The following is a 19,950-nucleotide window of genomic DNA, read 5'->3' as shown; positions in this document are numbered from 1 at the left end:
TCTTGTGCCAGTCCCAAGTCTGGATAAATGCAGAGGGTTGTGTCAGGAAGGGCATCCGACGTAAAACACATGCCAAATTAAAAATGCGAATCGTAAAAATGACTCCTTCTCTTCTAACTCACATCCTACCTGTGGGGCATAACCACTCACAACATTGAACATCACCCCTTCAATTTCCAGCTTCAGACTCATCAACCTGTCTGATACTCTTTTCACCTCTAGAACATTCCTCACAAACTCCTCTTTCAGGATAACTCCTACTCCGTTTCTCTTCCTATCTGACCCATGATAGAACAACTTGAACCCTGCTCCTAAGCTTCTAGCCTTGCTACCTTTCCACCTGGTCTCCTGGACATACAGTATGTCCACCTTCCTTCTCTGCATCATGTCAATCAACTCTCTAGCCTTCCCTGTCATAGTCCCAACATTCAAAGTCCCTACTGTCAGTCCTACATTCTTCGATTTCCTCTTCTCTCTCTGCCTACGAACACACCTTCCTCCTCTCCTTCTTCGTCTTTGACCAACAGTAGTCCAATTTCCACCAGTACCCTGTAGGTCAACAGCACCGGCGGCGGTCGTTGTTGACCCGGGCCCCGACTGATCCGGTATGGAAGTCATTTTCACGATTCGCATTTTTAATTTGGCATGTGTTTTACGTCAGATGTCCTTCCTGACACAACCCTCTGCATTTATCCAGACTTGGGACTGGCACAAGAAGACACTGGCTTGTGCCCCCTTGCGGTTGCATTACACAACAGACAGCTCTTCCTGACAAAACTAAAGGCTTATAATTCAGTTCCCCATCCAAAGGAAAACCTAACATGGTCTATATAGTCTATGTAATTTCCCACCATATTAGTGGCACACAAGAATGAGGTCTACAGCTTTAATTAAGTACAGATAACACATAAGTGGTGTTACACCAAAAGTAAACATGACTTTTTCCCCCCCAGTGTTTGTTGCTTTGGTTTGATTGAGGTGTTGGCTACTTTTTAGAGATAATTAATTGGGGTGCAGAAAAGTTTTGGGTCAATTCGATGGACTACTTTTAACTTTTACACTGCAGGTCAAATTAAATTACTTTTGGATGTTAAGGAGTAATCTGATGTGCAATGTTATTTGAGTGCTTAGTAGTTTTACTCATCTCCAATGAACAAGTGTCAACAGATGGAAAGAGATGCTGCTGTTATATTTTAGGGTTCATTAATGTGTGACTTATTATTTACCAGCAAAGACACTTTGATACACCTGTCACATTTAAATCTAACATCTGTATACTCTAGCAAAGTTGCAATCAGGTTACATGATGATGGGTGGGGGCATGAGAGTTTGGGAACCACTGATTTAGACCAACTTTTATAAAACAGCCATGGTCAGCCCTCAGTAGCAAACTAAACACTTCTGCTTCACTTTCAGCTTTATCTGAATAGTGCTTGATCCCACTAAATCTTAATGTATTATATAGAAACTATGATCCAATACCATGTATTTGAATCATGCAGCAATGAAGCACCTGAACAAGGTTTTTGCTTTAAGAATGTATTTTACAGAACATAATATTACAATTAGACCCGTACCTTTGAAGTGGAATGTGACTGTAATTATAACAACTTGTGAACTTACCCATTAAAACTGTTGGAGCGTGTTCTCTTGGAGCACTAAAGTTTATTATTTATTGTTTGTTTGATGTGCCAGTTGATTCAAGTACGGTAAAGCAAGGCAGAGAAAAAGGTACAGAGGGGGTCTGTGAGTTGGACTGGTCTGACTCCAGCTGCGTAGATGATGTTGCATATACTGCAGGACTCTGGACACTGGGCAAGGACACGGGGTTGGTGCTGATTTCATGGAGCTCACAAGTGTGGACAACATCACAGGCCGCAGGTTTTACTGTCGCTGTAGCTACTTTCTGGAAAAGTTGCTGCTGAGCAGCTGAAAAACAACAAACAAACTCTTGAGATGAACTTAATAAAAGATAACAAAAAATGGCATAATCATAGAAACACGAGGCACATTACACAGTCATTGAAAAGAGGAGGAAAAATGACTGAAAAGTCTCCGCAGAGCGATCCTCACTTTTACCTGGCACTATTGTAAATGAATTCCCGGCACGGCGCTGTGTCCCGAGAGAGCCACTGAACTCAGTATTGCTTGTTAATTGGGGAGAAGCCACAATGAAGCCCTGAGAAACAGAGTCTATATTTCAACAAACACTACTAGTATCCAACTATCCATGTATCAGCCATTTAAAATGTACACTACATGACAAGCTTTTTACAACACCTGGTTATTCAAGTCATTTATTACACAGAAAATAATGATAATAACATCATTACTTGGCTGTTGAAGACAACAGGCTGTGGAGTTGGTGTTTTCAGTTTAGGTGGTGAAGTACTCCCTGCATTTCTCTGAAGAAGTGAAGGCTCCGGCTTACAATCTGTTTGATCATTACCTGTAAGAACATACAAAAAGACCAAATCAGGCATTTCAACAGGATGCAAGAACTTCTGTAAATATGTGCAACACAGACAAGTGTCTACTCTAGCTCAATCCATCTTTGGAATACCTTTTATATTTTTTAATATCACACAAATATCAATATTATGAGAAACTATCAATACTCAGCCAACAGCAGCAGGTCATTTTGAAATGCATATAACTGTTATTTGCATTTTAAAGGAGTACAGAAGTTGGATGTTTGCAAACCTCAACGCCGACATGTTCTTTAAGAATTTGGTGTGACATACTCAACTCTCCAACATCATCCTCATGTTTCAAGTGAACATGTGGAGTTTGTTTCTGCCATGGCTCCAGCTCCTCTTCCTCACATTCCAGTAACAGTTCGGACGTTGTGGACCTGCAACGGAGAACAACAGCCGGACACACCTGGTTCACGTAACATACAAAAGCCAAAGATGAACTTTTACTCGGACGTCTTTGTATCCGTCAGCACTTTCACATCATACTTCTTCCAAACTATTTGTAAGTGTATCTGTAAGTTAAAGACAAGTGACGTAGGGTGAAGGAACAGAGGCGCAGCACATCATTTGTGATTGTGTGGTTTCAGCAAGGACGATTTAAAGTGGCTCCAGCTGCTGCACCTTTGCGCTCTTTGGCTTAAGAGCCCCACTGGACTAAACGCTGAACTGCTTCAAGTGCTACATTTAGAAACATTATGGGCCACGGTGCAGTCTGAACAGAGGAGTTTTCAGTCTGTGACGGAAGATGTGCACAGTAGTGAACAATATTCTCATTTAGAATAAGTCTTAAGTAGGCTATTTATAATTCATCTTAATTTGATAACTCTATTAACACGGCACCTTGTCGGGCTGCTTTTAGTACAGTAGTACGTTTCAAGAGGGCTGAATGGGCATTGGTTGCCCGAACCTGTAGGCGTGGCCTAATTAGACAGGCTGCTCTGGGCGGTGCAGTCTAAAATGAATCCATGTCTCTTCTATATAGGTGTATCTATGAAGTTTTCACTGTATCGCTGCTCCAATTTTCCCCTCTATGATGCGATTTGAGCAAAAATAAGTGGAAGACGGGAGAAAATACAGGAAACGTAAATAGATTCTGTATAAAATCTTTTTGACTCCAATATACAGATGTCGTCTAAATATATTCACGTGATTCACTTCAATTTTCTAAGATCTCCACTCTCGAAAATGAGCCTCATCAAAGACATCAAATACCTCTGAGGAAGTATTGGTACGTAGACGTCTTCATCACAGCTGTCATCCGCTCCCGGAGCACTCAGCTGAGTTGTTTCTACGACATTTCCCAAATCACTATCCAAGTCAGATCTATTAGATACAAATAAAAAGTTGATACTAGAATCAAATGAGCCACAGAAGCAAACATGAAGATACGACATATCCTGTATAATACAGCACAAAATTACAGTCTGTTCTTCACACTGGTGCATTCGTCCTCGTCAATGGTGACCTCCATCTCCTCAAAACTGAAAACAACAAAATACAGTCAGGACATGGAATAAGAGAGAGAGTTCAAATGTGTCTTAGGAAAGTCGATACAGTACTGACAGACATATAAACCCACTGAAGTGTCCATTCTCAAAAAGATCGATACTAACCTGTCCTGGAGGCAGTCCACCTCTGATGCCACATGTGTAGTTTCACTCTGATGTTCAACATCATCTTGCTGCCGCTGTTTATCTCTGCAGACACATATTGAAAGCCAGAATTTTTATTTAGCACTACAAAATCAGGGTTTAAATCGCAAGTTCAGTGAAATCTCAGTGAAATGTGAAGTGAAGTTATGAAATTATATACTCAGGATTATCTGCGGGCTAAAACAATGCCAGTGCCCAGACTCAGTCAGTGCAACTGATGTGTGAAAAAACAAGGCAAGGTTACGACTGCTTACCTTTCAGAGGCCGATGCATGTCCAAGACTCGATAGTGCAGTAGACTCTTGCATACACGTTCCAGTAGAGGTCATCAATATCGAGGATCTCTTTTCATAACTGTAAAAAGAAACCTTGTCATTAGACACAAAACCTCACCTGGAAATGTTAAGCGAGCAAACTTACCCTTGGCTTGGCAAACACCTGAGTTACTTACTGAGTATTTTGTCTGAGTGCGTCAGTGGTGAAAGTATTGCAACTAAGACTGAGAGTCAATCTAATTTTTATCTAACTATCTCAGTCATACCTACAGTAGAAACTAATTCTAAAAGCTGTTCAGATATTTTAATCAGTGGATTAGATTTAGGAATCTGGACATCGTTTCCGGAAAGATTGAGTTTAGAGTTTTTCAAATGCAATTTTTTTTTTTGCTCGTGCCAAAAATTGCGGAAGCGTCAGAGGATGTATTATATGCCAAATCACACTGAAACTATCTGCATGGCTGGAGAGTAGGGCTGAGTAGGAAGATATTTTTGGATATTTGGGTGAACCCAACCTCCAACTACACGTTTGTGTCTTCAAACAAAAAAAAACAGTTAATATGAAAATATATGTATACTATGAAACCAACAGTTTAGAGCAAACGTAAAAATACAGGCTCTAAAGGTTTACTTGGCGCTGAAAAGATTGAAATTACAGGAGAAGTGATGATGTGTATGCACTGATTTAAAAATCTCCTCTCTGTCGTTGTTTGAAACCTAGTTGTGCTTCAGTTAAGAATGTAAAACCACTCACAACCTGAATGGTAGTTTCATTAAACATTTCTTCAACAGGATATTATAAAAGCCAGTATACCAAATTTTAGAACCAAAAGGAGGAGTATTATGTATTTATGCTTCTCATGACCCGACAATGGAGCAACATGGCTTCATTAAGTGGAGCTTTCAATCACTGCTGAGCCTCTAAACAAATCATATAGAGTTCTGGTCAGTAGCCAACAAAGTAAAAGAGCTTTGTATTTTTTTTAAAATCTTTTATTTCTTGATGTACTTTAAAGATCACTGCTCTTAGTCAACTTATCTTGACTAAGAAACTAGTCTTTTTATGTTAAGTGAGTTATTTGTTGTTAACAGCTGTAAAAATGAGTCACATCCCCATTAATATGCAGAAATATGACAACAAATAAGAGGTATGGGATTTTATATATGTATTTATATATATGGGAAATTAAGGCACACTGTTTTGTTGTGTAGATAAAAACTTAAAATGCCTTTATTGATGTTTTTTTCCACTTTATTTTGTGCTAACAGACAAGGATACATAAAAGGACATTTGAAAAAAAGAAAAGACACAGCAATGCATATAATAAGCATAATAGATGTAAATATAAAGAGTAGTCCCTATTAAATTAATATCAAACATACTATATAAAGATTTAGGGGATACACTTTATCGTGTTGAAAGTACAATAAAGTTACTCTTGGAGTGACTTGTACTGGCACATTAAGTACTGACATCCCAGTCACACAGCAGACAATCCATGCAGGGTGTGGTTACCAGACTTTTTCAGACCGAGTCATCTACCAGACCCTTTGGGAGAGGGCCTGCGCACTGTAGGTCTGACATCATCCTTTTTTGTTTAATATATTTATTTATTAAAGGGGAAGTTAAACTTATTTTTAATTTAGCTTTTCTGACGGTTTTATCAAATTGAACGGCCTGTCTCTCCATAACTGGTATCCCATTGGTTTACATTTTAAAGCTTCACTAATCAATATTTTACATGAAAAAAATGAATCAAATTACTGAGTGAAAAGGGTGGTTTGTGCTGACAAACCCACAGAGAATTAGCACTCAGCTCTGCACCTCGAGAGGCTAATGGCTACAAACAATTAGGCCAGTTTAAGGTGAGCTTTCTCCCACCCAACATCAGATCACCTGACTGATGTCACTTGAGTAATTTTATTGGACTTCCATAGTTTCCTCTCAATCCACAGATGACTTTGTACAACAGGCTGATTAGTACTTTCCATTAAAAGTAAACAGATTTGGTTTTGTAAAATTAGTTCTTTATGTTATACTAGTTACTTGTTATGTATAGCCTGTACATGCTGCCTCACCTTGACCACGACGATAGAGCTCCCTTCTCTCGTCTCCTCGACTTGGCCTTAATTTTCTTCAGAGGATCTTTAAACCAAAAACAAGAAAACATTCAGTAATAAGTACTAAGATTTCAATTTCTGGCTCACTAATGTAGTCTTTATCATACTGCGTGTTATTGACTAAATCACTCAACAATTTCAGAAGTATAGTGATCTAGAGGGCCCTGACACACCAATCCACTCTCAAACACTAGCACATATAAAGGCACATTTTGCAATGCTTCATGTTAAAAGTTGCACTTGAACACACAGCAAAGACTACAGCTGACTACCAGCATGCACATATACAGAGGAAAAAACTGGTCTCTGTTCTAATCCAAAAGTAATAATGGAAAGACAAAACTAACCAGCCTGCCATTTTCACAGCACTGTGAATCTGTTTTAACAGTTCTATCGTATGCTTGGTAATAGTAATTAAGAACATGTCTGATAAAAAGATGAAACAGGCACTGTTTAGGGTTTGCTTTGCGCTGGTGTTGTCGGAGCATGGTGGTGGAAGAAAAAAAGAAAAGGTGGATGTGAAAAACAAGGAAAAACCACACCAAAATGGCAAAATCTTGGATTCATTAAGCTGAACAGCCAGCCAGACAGCTCCCTCGACTGATTGCCACAATCTACCAACTGACTGCTGATAATGGTCGAATTCTGCCAACTAGTGCTGGCAGGACCTTGTGTACACACGGCTTTATAAATCTGACAAGAATATACTGTATAGGCTTCCCTGTTGCGTACACAAAGTTTTAGTTTGAACCTGCACAGTTTTATTTTCGAAAAAAAAAAAAAGAGACAAAGTTGAAGTCTGACACTTTTTAGTTCCTGATGCTGAAACCAGGAAAATCACAGCAACCATCACCTGAAATGTGACGAAGAGTGCCTTCAGGCTTTTGGTGGACCCCCTTTGCAAAGATCCCTTCCTGCTCAGTCCTGTTCATTGGTTTCTTTTCTGGGCTGAGGTATGCCTTTTGAATTTCAAAAAAGGTTTTATGCCCCATGAAATTCAGGTGCAGATGTTTGGCCCATTTTTTAAAGTGTGTAAAGGTGCCTCCAGAAAAAAGAACGGAAAGAGCCGTAAGAAGGTGGATTTCAGGAAACGCCTCCCAAAGGTGAGGTGATGACATCCATATGCCTCTGTGTCCACCAAGGCAGCTCCACCTCACCTTTTTCTGTGCACCACAGTGAGACACCTTCTTTTTGGTTATAGGCTGTCCACATGTCTGACACTTCTTAAACAGCTCCATCAAGCAGCTGTCATTCACAATAGTCTTTGACTGACTCAAGTCTTTTTCTGTGTTCTCATCTGATGTTGACGTTGCTGTCGAGCTTAATTCAGTCTCTTGGTGGAAGCTCTCATTCAGACGATCCACAGATGCCACACTGCACAGACTTTCACTGAGTTCAGCTGGTGGAGGGGACTGGGATGAGGTGCTTGGAGCTCCTGTGCTAATCTGGGATAACAGAGACAGATGTCAAATTTGAAATTAGTTACAAATAAGTGTGTGAGCAACTTACCTGAATAGGGTTCACTGCATGTAATACTCATTTACACAGAAAAAGGGCTTCCGATGTTGTGTGTTATACTTACAGGGAGTGGCAGGGAAGGAGAAGGTGATCTAGTATCCATACCAGTACCTTGAACACCCAAGGAAGAAGCCTGAGAAGATGTACTCGGACCCTTGAGTAAAAACAGTGATTGTTAAGTGGTACTAATTCAAAATAACACAAGTGCTACATTCAGAAAAGAGGGTAGCTGTCTAATTTACTACCATATACAAATCTTTTCTTTCTAACAAATTAACCACATGCTAAGCCATGACAACAAAGCAACAAATATTAGGAACATAGCTTTACTACATCATACTTACTGAAGTTAGCACAGAAGCCCATTGCAACACGCTGTCCACACTGGATCCTGATACCACTGAGGTAAAGACTTGTGCAGCTGTACTGGGAGCCTTTGCCTAATTAAAAACAAACAAAACTGTTTTGATATAAGCACACTTGATAGTCAACTTTTAATTGATGGCTCAGTGCAGCAAATAAACAAAATTCTTTTCCCAACCCAAGTTTGTGCCTCTCATGTATTGCCATTACTGTCCAGTCACAAACTTAAACGTTTGTTTTTCCACAAAAATTCATCCCTGGTATGTTTGAAAAACCCAGGTCAATTAACAAAACATATTGTTGTTCTGAAGGTATCTAAAGAATCATATAACAACTCCTACAATCACCTGGAAGAAATATTCTGTTTGCTGCACAATAAGAAACGCATTTCTCAAGTTGTGCCACTGCCTCCTAATCCAAACACAGATGGTAGCCTCAAAAGGTTCTGTAAATGAGACTCTGAACATTAATACAGCAGCAAACAACTATTTTCTATGTAAGGATATAGTGGAGTAATGGCGTCCTGAGCAGGAGAGCTGTTTTTTTCCCTCATCTAACTCAGTGCATTAAGGATTTAATCAGAAACCAGAGTTGGTGATTGTTGTAACAGTGGACAGACTAACAAAGACGGTTTTGGTTAGTTTTATTTTGTTTCTGTCCAGTTTGAATGAAGTGTGTTTAACAATGGTCTGTGAGGTAAAACTATTGTTTTTTTGCAATGGAGTCTGGTGGTGGGCAAACTGCTGTTTCTAGTTTAACAAAAAGGTATATATAGGGGTCGTTTCCATAATGTTGTCAGACACTTAGAATAACACTCTGAGCCTGTCAGGGGCAAAACAAGCACTTTTACTGGAAGTACTTGGACAGGCGCATTTGTCTGCAGCAGCCATTGCGGACTGTTTCGCGGCTGCTGGCTGAGGCTTAGAGACAGAATATTTTGGTGAATTCAGGGTTTATTTCAACCAAACCAGAGTTGGTGATTGTTGGAACAGTGGAAAGACTAACAAATACGGTTTTGGTGAGTTTTATTTTGCTTCTGTCTAGTTTGAATGAAGTGTGTTTAACAATGATCTGCCAGGTAAAATTACTGTTTTTCTCAACGGAGTGTGGTGCGCCATAGGCCCATTTGTTTTGGTCTGAGATGCTGGTGCTCTAGTGCGACATTTAGTGGCAGTGAATGTCGCTTACAGCTCCTTTAAAGGACAGATGTCCATACTAATTTGTACGAACTGAAAACACCAAACGTTTTATATTCAGTTATATTTGTCTGAGTATATTGACGATGCATTGCATTAATGTATATAATCATGCAACATGAGAAATGAGATATGTTATTTCCATCTGAATAGGAAACATAATCCCAACTTGGGAAACTGGTTACAATTGTTTGTTATATTTTTTTTATCATGCAGCGGACGGAATTTTTTTCATCCAGATGGTTAGAAAAGGCATTTTGAATTCTCTAGATACCTTCAGGACAGCGGTTAGTATAATGACCCTCTGGGGTTTTGAAAGGTCGAGGGTTTTTTATTTTTAAGAAAACTCTGTGAGTGTAGCCTAATGGTACTTCGAGAGAGGCGCAAACTGGCGCTAACTTTCCCTGTAAGGTCTGTTTAGTGTCAGTTTTGTTCACCAATTATAACTACCTTTCCACTACATGTAACGGCCTAGTTTAAAGAAATATCCCTCTTTCCAGCCGCAAATGTGCTCTCAAATACAAAACACACACTTGGGATTTCTAGCCAACGTAATCTATAAAACCATACCTTCAACAGGTAAAACAACTGATTTACCTCTGTTCGGCTCCTGTCATCTGCTGGCAGAGGTGTGCTGAGCTCCTCTTGCTGTCTCCCAGAGAAAACGGACGGAATTACGTGGGACTTGAGGATTTTTCGGGGCGTTGTTTTCATAAGTTCTGCCTGTATGTCCGGTTCGTAATCCTCCGGTTTAAAATGCTGGCTACAGACTCTTATATTACCGTACTTACTTACTGGTGTGTTTTCGTCAAATTTGGGGTTCTGTATGGCCTTTAACCACTTTCTACATCGCTCCGGGTCTCTTGTGGGCAGAGAGTGGAACACGACTCCCCGGGACCTCGCCTTCTTGTAGCCCTTGCAGCCCGGCACAGAGCACATCCCCGGCATTGTTACGCAAGTACAAACTAACCACAGTGTAAAAGAAGCGAGGAATTACTGACTGACGACCGCCACCATTCCTGAGTTGTCTGTAATACAGCGACCAACAGTCTGAGCCAGCAATTGGTGAACGTGACCGCTAAGCGTAAACACAAGAGCGTCCAGACGTTGCCGCTTTGCATTCTGGGAAATGTAGTAGTCAGGGTTTTTTTGGTATTTTTTTTTACGGGTAAAACTATAGAGGAGGAAGAGAGACAGTAGCCGGAGCGTTAGCTACATCTAGCTCTGCTGTATCGATTTCATTTGTTAAACTTTAGTTAACTGAAATACTAAATCACAAGGTTTACAATTTTGCTAAGAAACACACACACGCGCAAACGTTGGTCACGTGATAACAACTGAACCATCTCCATGACAACTGACTTCCACCCACTGATAACGGCCACGAGATGTGCCTGGAAGCTCTTGAACTTCCGGTAAGACCTTATGCTATGAATTACTTGTCAAATGACGTTTTATGAAGTCCAAGATGGACCTTCGAGCTCAAAATTAAAAATGTATGTTTAGGAATATGATAAAAAGGCTTTACTCCCTTTTTATGACTGCTACATTTCATACAATATTTCTAACATAAGTCAAGTCTTTATTTCTATAGCCCAATATCACAAATCACAATTTGCCTCAAAGGGCTTTCCAGTCTGTACAGCATACGAAACCCTCTGTCCTTAGACCGTCGATACAGATAAGGAAAAGCTCCCCCAAAAAACCCTTTTTAACTAGGAAAAAATGGAAGAAACCTCTAAGAGCAACAGAGGAGGGGTCTCTCTCCCAGGACGGACAGACATGCAATGGATGTCTTGTGTACAAAATAGATTCACAACAGAAAGTCAAACATGACAATATACAATTACGATGACAACATGTAAAACATAACACTTCCATATGGAACTCAAAAATGGTCAATATTAAAAACATAAATAATACATTATGGAATAAATAATGATGAAATAAATTACAAAATCACTCAGTTATTAATGTTATATCATCTTTCTTATTTTCATAGTAACCATTTTATTGGAAGTTAATTTTTATAGGTCATTATAGGTGTTTTATTTGCAATTTTTATTTAAATTCCCTTATTTAAGTCTTTTATTTCGCAGTAGCACTTTTCCCCAGTGACACTTTTATTTTATATCCGTTTTCATAACAGAATTGTCTTACTGCTCACCTTTCAACCAATCACATTCTCCCAGCCTCTTTGAAGGCTCAGCAACTACCAGCAAACCAGACCGAGTTTTTGGTGTTTTTAAATAAACAAACCTGAGTTAAATATTTATTTTGAAGTGTTGGTTACACATGCTGACAGCATGGCATTCCCAGAGATGGAACAGTTTAATCTTCATCCATCCTGAGTTTGTTTTACATGTGTCTTATTGTGGACCTCCAAACTGTCCAAACTGGATCGGATAAGGAAATAGTATAGGGGTACTCCATGACTCTCTCATAGAGAGCACTTCTCAGCCTTTGGAAAGCTGTATAATGTCTTCTGTGGCTCTGACGGACCTTTGTCAAGTCTGAGAAAATAAGTAACCCTGATGAAGTCATAGTGATGTCATCAGGTTATCTCATCTTGGGCTTTGGAGACTACAAATTTGACAGAAATCCTTTGTTACAAACTAGGGGCATGGAGTTTGAAAGATGCTGGCTTTTACCAGGAAGGGATGGCCCAACAAAAAGAAGAATTTGTTGCATTGTATGAAATGGAGGATTCAGTGATTTTGCAGCTCGACTCAAACTAGAGTCTGGATATCTGCTGCTCCAATTTTGACCATTATTTTTATTTTTATTTTCCACCAGTTCAACTAAATCAAATTTTACCCAAAATAGGCTGACCCCCACAACGCAGGCAAAATGTCATTTTGGCACTGAAGGGAGGTGAATATAATTACAGCACCAATTTCACTGTAAAGAGGAATGGAGAAGTTCATTTTGCACGACTCAGAATTCCTGGAATAATCAGTTTATTAGGTACACCTAGCTAAAACTAATGCGGTCTAATACAACAGTCGTGCAATAAAGCAAACCGTCATGATGGTTATTATCAGTTTTTGTTTAAACTGTGAGAGAGACTAGAGAGGTGTTGATTCAACTGTAAGGTAATTTTGTAGGCTGCATTTTGCCGTGCTGTTGAGCTGCATTGTGTTATACTGAGAGGTGTCTACCTTCATTAATATAAATGTTGTCTTTACCTCTGTCACACTCAACGAACAGGAACAAACTTTGGAAGACCAATAAACTCTGACCACCTTTGGGAAGAAAAAGTGTTGGAAGCATACAGGCTGCCATGTCCTTCCCTCCATTGTCCACACAGTTTGGATAATGGTGAATTAGTGTGTGGGCTAAAGGGCACATGAGCATGTTTTCCTACACACATACTGTATGTACATTTAAAATGTTTCTGAAAGTACTACATAGCTGTGAAACATCTGTTTACAGTCAATTCTATCTTTGTGTTTTGACTATTTTGCTCATTTGATTAATTCCCAATATCTGTGAAACACTGGAAATAAACAATGAAACTGTTGAATAAAAATATGTTTTTTCCCGTCTGCTTATCTGGGTATTTTCATTGGTGAAGAACATCTGGTGAAGTTTGTGTGATCTGAGTTTGTCCAACAGGTGGCGGTCTGGAATTAATAATACAGGGCAGCGGTGCCTCCCATGCGTCCATGTTTTCAGTTTATGAGAAAATTTGATGACACATTATTTCCTTTTGCCTGAATTTTAGGTTTAACACTTGTGTTGTCTAAATAGGCTGGTAGTCAGTGTTACACTATAAACTGCACATGTGCACATCGCAGTTGAGCCCTGCAGCTTTCCTCGTAGAAACTATGTTCAGTGGTGTTAATACGTTTTATATGGCATTGAGTTACAGAACATGAAAATCACACATACCTCTCCTCTAAACTCCACGCGTTGCTGAAGTGTCCACTGTTTTTTTGCTTGGGCTCTTTATTTCCTAAAGTGTCTCAAAATCTGGCTGAAAACACTTTTAGCTGCTTTATACAAGTGAAGTTACTGCACAGAAAATTCATGTCCAGAATAGTAACATAAGATGTTTGATTTTTACACTGGGGGCTCGGTAATGATTTCTTTTCCAACAGGTAACACAAACACTGTATATACTCTTAAATGAATTCAGGGATCAAATTCTTTCGGAAAAACTGGACGTTTCAGAAAAGACAGTACGGTAACCGTGTAACTATCAGCCTCTGCCAAATTTAACACTGGGCTCCCATGGTCACCCTATATGAAATGATTGGACACATTTTGCTTATGTAACTAATATGTAATAAACATTATGATTAATATTTAGCCTCAAGGATTGGGCATTTTGTAATTTTACCAGTGTTCCCCATCAGGCTTTACTGTGAAGTTGGTTTTATATGTGTTATAGCATCAGCTAAAGGCATTCAATTTGAAGTCACACATATTGTAAACAGTGTGTATTCATAATGAGACAGGCATGAAGAATGTGGAACCTTTCATTTTTATCAACACACTGTACAGGATACCTTGCCCTGTTTTAACTAACATTTATTAAATACACTATCATCGGATGTAACTCGCTTGTGCCAAATGTCTGTCCAGGATTAACACCAGAACAGCCAATGGCAGGCTGCCAACAACTCAACACGGTGTTCTCACACAGAAACATGTTGACATTCGTCAGGTTGCAGTCTGATGTTTACTATAAGTTGACAGATAAAATACTAAAGCCAAGGATAAAGTGTGTAGTCTTTACCCACTTAACCAGTAGTTTTTATATTCATACTACTGTGTGCTGATGTTCTGCGATTTCTGAACAAATTAGTAGAAACTCTTCAGTTTGATACTTTTGAGTCCTGAGAAAACTGCTCTGAATATTTTGGCTGCAGGCGTTTGTGTAAGTACATGTGCTGTGCAGTAAGTGTGGATGAGTGCACAGTGTCAAAAGTGTTGATGGTTCTGGGACTGAGTTTACTGAAGCTCTTGTAGGTGTAACAGGCCTCATTCAATAAAACATCTGGATAAGATAGGAGGTACAATCCCTAGTGATGCACCAACACCCCACTTGTTTCACAAAAGCTTCACACATGGTTTTTGTGTTTCATTCTTGATTTGTATTTATTTTATAGATTCACACTATATCTATGCATGTCCAGTTGCTTGTCCTGCACCAACAAAACATGTTGAAATTAAGATTATGGTTAGGACTAAAGTTAATCTTAATATAAACCAACTGAAACATCTATTATCAAGCTTTAAAATTAATTTGGGGTAAAATAACTTTGGTTGTGTTTAGCCAATTTGTAACATGTTGGTTGTTGAGTTTTGGTCTTAGCTGAGTAAGACAAACCCATCTCACAGCAGAAAACCTCAGTAGGAGAAAGGGTCAGTGCAGTCAAAGGCAACTGAGTGTATAAGCTCATCCACTGTCCATGCCTTCTCCACACTCTTATGTTCTTTGCTATTTCAGTTTCAAGTTTTTCTTTTTCGGTCATAATAGTTTCAGTCAAGGCCTGCCTCCTCTTTCAGTTGATGCAACTATATGAATATGCTGTGAGGACACCCTGAACACCTACACCAAACTGACCTGCAGGCCAAGTTTATAAACCACTCAATCTCATCTTCTCAAAGAGAAACAAAATATGTCTTAATTCAATGTTAGTCAGATACCCAAAGATAAGAACATTTGAGCATCCATAGATCTATCATGCTAACTTTACAAGGCTGGTTATATGGCAATTCTTGATAAACACCTGTGGGATAATATTCCTTTGTAATTGTCCATTGTCTGCTCTATAAGTTCATGTTAAACAGGTACATAATTTTAAATAAATGTTGTGGCAATAAAATCTGCATTTGTGATTCACTGGAGTAAACTTGTGCTTTTTAGCCTTTATGCAATTTCAATTATTAAACCACCTATAATGCACATTAAAACAAAAACAACAAATCCACAAAGCAGTTGCTAGAGGTAGTGACAAGTAAAATGTGTAACTAGACTTTGATATTTTAAACAATAACACGTTGCGCATCCCCAAGCCACAGCGATAGCCAATTTAAACCCAACTTTACTGCAGTCCTCTTGTCTGGTTTCTCGCCAGCGCGGAGGAAAAAGTAGTTCCCACACAGCGTAGGGACCGCGCTGTACCGTGTTTTACAGTGGTCTTGAAGTGGTCTAGTTACAAAATACAGAGATAATTCCAAGACAATAATCCATAATTTTGGTAGAGTAAATGTAAAAGCTACATAGCCTACTCCAAATATGTTACAAATACCAACCTGTCCAAGAGCAGTAACGCGAGATCCGTGTCTGCCCTCAGTCCCTTCCGCTCTTTCAGCGCTCTCCAGCGAGGAAAAGCTACACCGATGGTGATGCGCGTTTGTCCTCTCCGTCGATCGCTTTCTTTTTTTGACTGTAATCCTTCCGCTGAACGCCGAGTTTCTTTTTTACCTGAACCATCAGAAACTTGTCTTGGACGCTTCTTAGGTTTTTCCGCCATAGATAAAAGCAGCACATCCGGGTACTTTGCCCTTGCGTCACGCCCCGCCCCTTTTTGGGTGAAAGCAGCCCCCTCTAAGCAGCCAAAATTCGCTCTCATATCGGGTAGTTTTGTTTTTGCCTTAAATGTTACTGAAATCACAATTCAGAACATAAAGCTGGATCGTATTTCTAAGTAAATCCATGAGAAAGTCATGTTTTGTTCAGCAAGGCTGCCAAACAGTACACCAAACTTCCATTGTGACATTAAAATTACTCCATGTAAAATAAAATTTTGGACAGTACTGCAACAGTCGCTCGTTTATCTAAAGTCGGCATGAAACCTGGTTAACGTTAACAATTAAGGCTGAAGTCAATTCGACAGCGATTGGCTTGAAGCCACAGATCTTTTATTTTACCGTCCTTTGATCTTTGGGGAAGTAAAGAAAACCGTGAACTTTTTCTTTTTTTGAAATTGTTTGACGTGCGAAATGCATCTCAGCAGCATTTAGGCATGGTGCCACTAGTTTTTTCAATTTGGTACCAGCACTTTTCAGCACCCGTTTTCAACCAAAAGGGGGCGTGGTCGTTCTGACAACAGGGAAGTGACGCATGTCTGCATTAATGAATAGGCTATGACATACTCCTAGTTACTGTAACCTACTACATTATTTTCTTCCCCACCAGTTTTGCATCAAGTCCCGCCCTACTGTGCTGCGATTGGCTAGTACTCGTTACTACAACGCGTCCTTGTGAGTGGATACTAGCTGTGAGCGCGGCTGTGCCCCTAAAGCCAGGTTTATACCATAGATGTATAAAGAGAACTGGATACATCGTCGGAGGCGGGGCCCCGTTCATTCCTGTGAAAGCTGCTCAGTGGCGCATGAAACCAAAAAAGTTCAACTTCCAGGTATAAAATTACCCGGATCTTCCGCATCATGCGGCCCACAGAGCAAGCGCCCCAGAAACAGACCTCCACTTAATTGAATGGGGATAAAATGATTTAATCATGCGGCTCTTCTAGACTTTCCAAATGTTATTGGACCAAATGGATCAAACTCTGATAGTGAAACTAGTCATTTTGTGGGGTTTGTGATGCTCAAAAAAATCTATTCACCGTTTACAGCCGCTTCTTTCACAATGTAAGTCTATGGGAAAAAGTCTTTTGGGGCCTGTGTGCATCATGTGACGGACCCAGAAGTTGTATTTCCACGGTTTGGCCACTATGTCAAAATGGCTTCAAAGGATTTCTTGGGGGCTTGGTTTATGCTTGATGCAGTGTCCCTGGTGCGAGGGTGCATGCTCCAAAAAGAAACGTCATGACATATCTTGCATCGAGCACGAAGGCTCCGCAAGTCGTGGTGGTGCATGGTTGTGCACCTCTGAATTTTTGTAACTAGCCGTACACTTTTCATTTCAAGATGGAAGCGTTCGAATAGTTACTGGATGTAACTCCTGTTCTATGAGTACGTGCGTAGCCCTCTAACAGGCTTCGCTACTGGTTTTGCACACAACAGATCAATGCATCATCAGCATTGAGGAGCTGTAGGGCACGTGTTGGATAATGACGTTCTTCCGGTAACCGATAGTTAGCCAAATGGGTGCTTACCTGTCTAGTAGAACACATGGCGTCTCTCTGTAGTCCTCGTTTGTCACGAAGCGCTCCATCTTGGAAATGCTACACCAATATGTACCCTAGTTTTACCTCTCCTCTCGTTCCATCATTTTGTTGGGTTGTTTGGTTCACCTGAATATTTGCGCTTTACGGGGACAGAACGCGCAGCAAACGGCAGTGAATAACCGTGCTCCGTCACGAGTACAGTACAAACAGCAGTAAACCACAGAGTGGCTCAGTTAGCCACTTCCGTCCTCTCTCTGACGTATCATCGGGTGTCAAATGAAACGCACTGTTACCTTGAATAAAATAACATTTTTCTCTGGGTCTGAACATTGTTAGAAACTTTTGGGATAATGTAAGTACACAACTCGACAAAATATATAACATAGGTCTGCTCGTTTTTAGACATTTTAATGCGGAAATGTTACATATTGTGCCTTTAAATTACAGTCGAGGTCACGCAGTGCTGCCATCAGCCAGAAACACGACCAAATACTTTCACCAAATACTTACAAGTTCAAGAGATAGTCAGCGACGTCTCCATCAGTGCGTAGGCCCCTTTCTTCTTTCAACTTTCTCCACCTTCTGAAGCTATAAGATATGTTTATCCTTGTTTTTACTCGCAGACGGTCGCTTTCCTTTCTGGCTCTCAGACCTTCCTCGGATCGACGGACTGGTTTCGGTTTTTTCGCCCCTGGAGCTGAAGTCTGATTGACATCAGAGGGTCGTGTTGTTTTCGTCCACTGCTTTGCCATGAAGAAAATGTCCGTCCGTTATAATTTCTTTAAATAGAGACAATAAACATACTAACAACAACTTACAGTTAGCCTGTTTTCAAATGATTTCCGCCAACAGCAACAGCACTTCTGGTCTGAAACCTTCACAATAAAAGCATAATCTCAACTAAAGGTAACTGTCAAAAAAAAAAAAAACCCGTAACATTTGGCACAATTGCACAAACTTATGTCAAAATACTCCTTATAGTTTGTACTTTACAACAACAACATAGACTACAGTAAAACAAACAAAAAATCAAAATTAAAATAAGGTGAAATAAAGTTTAAAAAGCACTTCAAATGTGAAGAGATACATAAAATAGAAATGAATAAAATATAAAGGACTAAGACAATGAGAAATACCAGTTAGAGTTAATACTGTGTGGCCGACTGAGACAGTAACAGGGAGTTTTCGTGTTTTTTTCATATGAAAAATGACACACTAGATTTCTGAAAGAAAGGGGGAAAACAGTTATCCTTATGTCATAAAAGTGTGTTAAAGTTATGTCTTTTAACTTAGTGCAAGATTCGTTATTGAACTAAACATATGGCTAGCAAGCTTCTGCCAGAAATGATGTACAACATCACAGTGAAAAAATGACGAGGTATAATTTCAGCTAGACGGTGTAGTCCCTCATTCGTCCAGGAGTGTTCTGTCGTAGAAAAGGTTTCAGTTGTAGTCATCTGGACACTGTTTTTTCACAATTGAGAATGACTTCCGAGAGCTGAAACGTCTTGATTCTGAAAACAGTGTCCAGATGACTATGACTGAAACCTTTTCTACGATATAATTTCAGCTGTTTCCTAAAAGTATAACGATCAGCACTTATTTCACAGTAAAATAATGTGCAGGATAAATACATTGCAGTATTTTACTGCAATGTATTATGTACTTATTTGGCTTGGTTACATGTAGGATTTTTAAAAGACAACAGCCATTCATGTCATTAATGAGAGAATCCAAATGAAAGTTGGCAGCCACTGGCTTCAGTATCACATCATGTTCAGTACATGCATACATGATTTCCTGTGAATACTAGGAAAGGCAGACCTGCCTGCAGTTAACCTACAGAATGCAAATACACTGAATGACTGTTACTTAAAAAATGCCAGCCATAAAAGCATATATGTCTAACTGCATTCAATAAACTTAATGCTGTAGGTCTAATGGACTAAAGGACTGGACTGAACAAAGGAAGGTGTAAAATCATGCAGTATGACTGAAACAGTTAGAGCAGTTAAACAGCCGTTAAAATAGCTACAAATTCATGAAACAACAAAACAAAAGATGATTTATTATATTATTCTTAACACAGCTGGTACTAACATTGCAAACACCGAATGAGGTGGGCAAAGTTTTAAGAATAACTTTAGGTCCTTCTGCAGTGCTGCCGGTGTCAGAGTGGGCTGACGTCCATGGACATCCATGCTACTGACACCCCCACCCCACTGCCCTCTGTGCAACATGAACTCTGTCCAGTGCAACCAG

At 39.7% G+C, this 19,950-nt stretch overlaps 1 protein-coding gene across 2 annotated transcripts; it reads right to left on the bottom strand.

The window, feature by feature from the left end:
• Window positions 1-1,523: 1,523 nt before the first annotated feature.
• Window positions 1,524-10,702, bottom strand: LOC122876591. 2 transcript variants are annotated; one of them, XM_044197136.1, is made up of 13 exons: window positions 10,199-10,702; window positions 8,387-8,482; window positions 8,107-8,196; window positions 7,378-7,969; window positions 6,483-6,549; window positions 4,384-4,482; window positions 4,091-4,174; window positions 3,899-3,958; window positions 3,690-3,800; window positions 2,745-2,854; window positions 2,334-2,449; window positions 2,080-2,179; window positions 1,524-1,929 (listed from the first exon to the last, which is right to left on the bottom strand). In XM_044197136.1, the coding sequence occupies exons 1-13, from the start codon at window positions 10,547-10,549 to the stop codon at window positions 1,673-1,675; spliced, it is 2,133 nt and encodes a 710-aa protein (XP_044053071.1). In that variant the 5' UTR covers window positions 10,550-10,702; the 3' UTR covers window positions 1,524-1,672. The 2 variants fall into 2 exon arrangements, with proteins under 2 accessions (XP_044053071.1, XP_044053080.1); XM_044197145.1 differs by lacking the exon at window positions 1,524-1,929 and having other exon boundaries at window positions 2,151-2,179; window positions 2,749-2,854.
• Window positions 10,703-19,950: the final 9,248 nt, after the last annotated feature.

This window comes from Siniperca chuatsi, linkage group LG1 (assembly GCF_020085105.1).
Source record: "Siniperca chuatsi isolate FFG_IHB_CAS linkage group LG1, ASM2008510v1, whole genome shotgun sequence".
In the NCBI taxonomy this organism is placed as follows: Eukaryota; Metazoa; Chordata; class Actinopteri; order Centrarchiformes; family Sinipercidae; genus Siniperca; species Siniperca chuatsi.
Note: the sequence above shows the minus strand (reverse complement) of the source record. Positions and strands in the feature narration are given on the sequence as shown.

What these genes read in the sequence shown, in the direction of transcription:
- LOC122876591 (XM_044197136.1), bottom strand. Translation starts at nt 10,549, where the DNA reads ATGCCGGGGATGTGCTCTGTGCCGGGCTGCAAGGGCTACAAGAAGGCG. An exon ending in CTCCTTCCCTGCCACTCCCT is followed by an intron (nt 7,970 to 8,106) that starts GTAAGTATAACA and finishes CTGTTATCCCAG; the next exon opens with ATTAGCACAGGAGCTCCAAG. An exon ending in GGATGATGTTGGAGAGTTGA is followed by an intron (nt 2,450 to 2,744) that starts GTATGTCACACC and finishes ATGTTCTTACAG; the next exon opens with GTAATGATCAAACAGATTGT.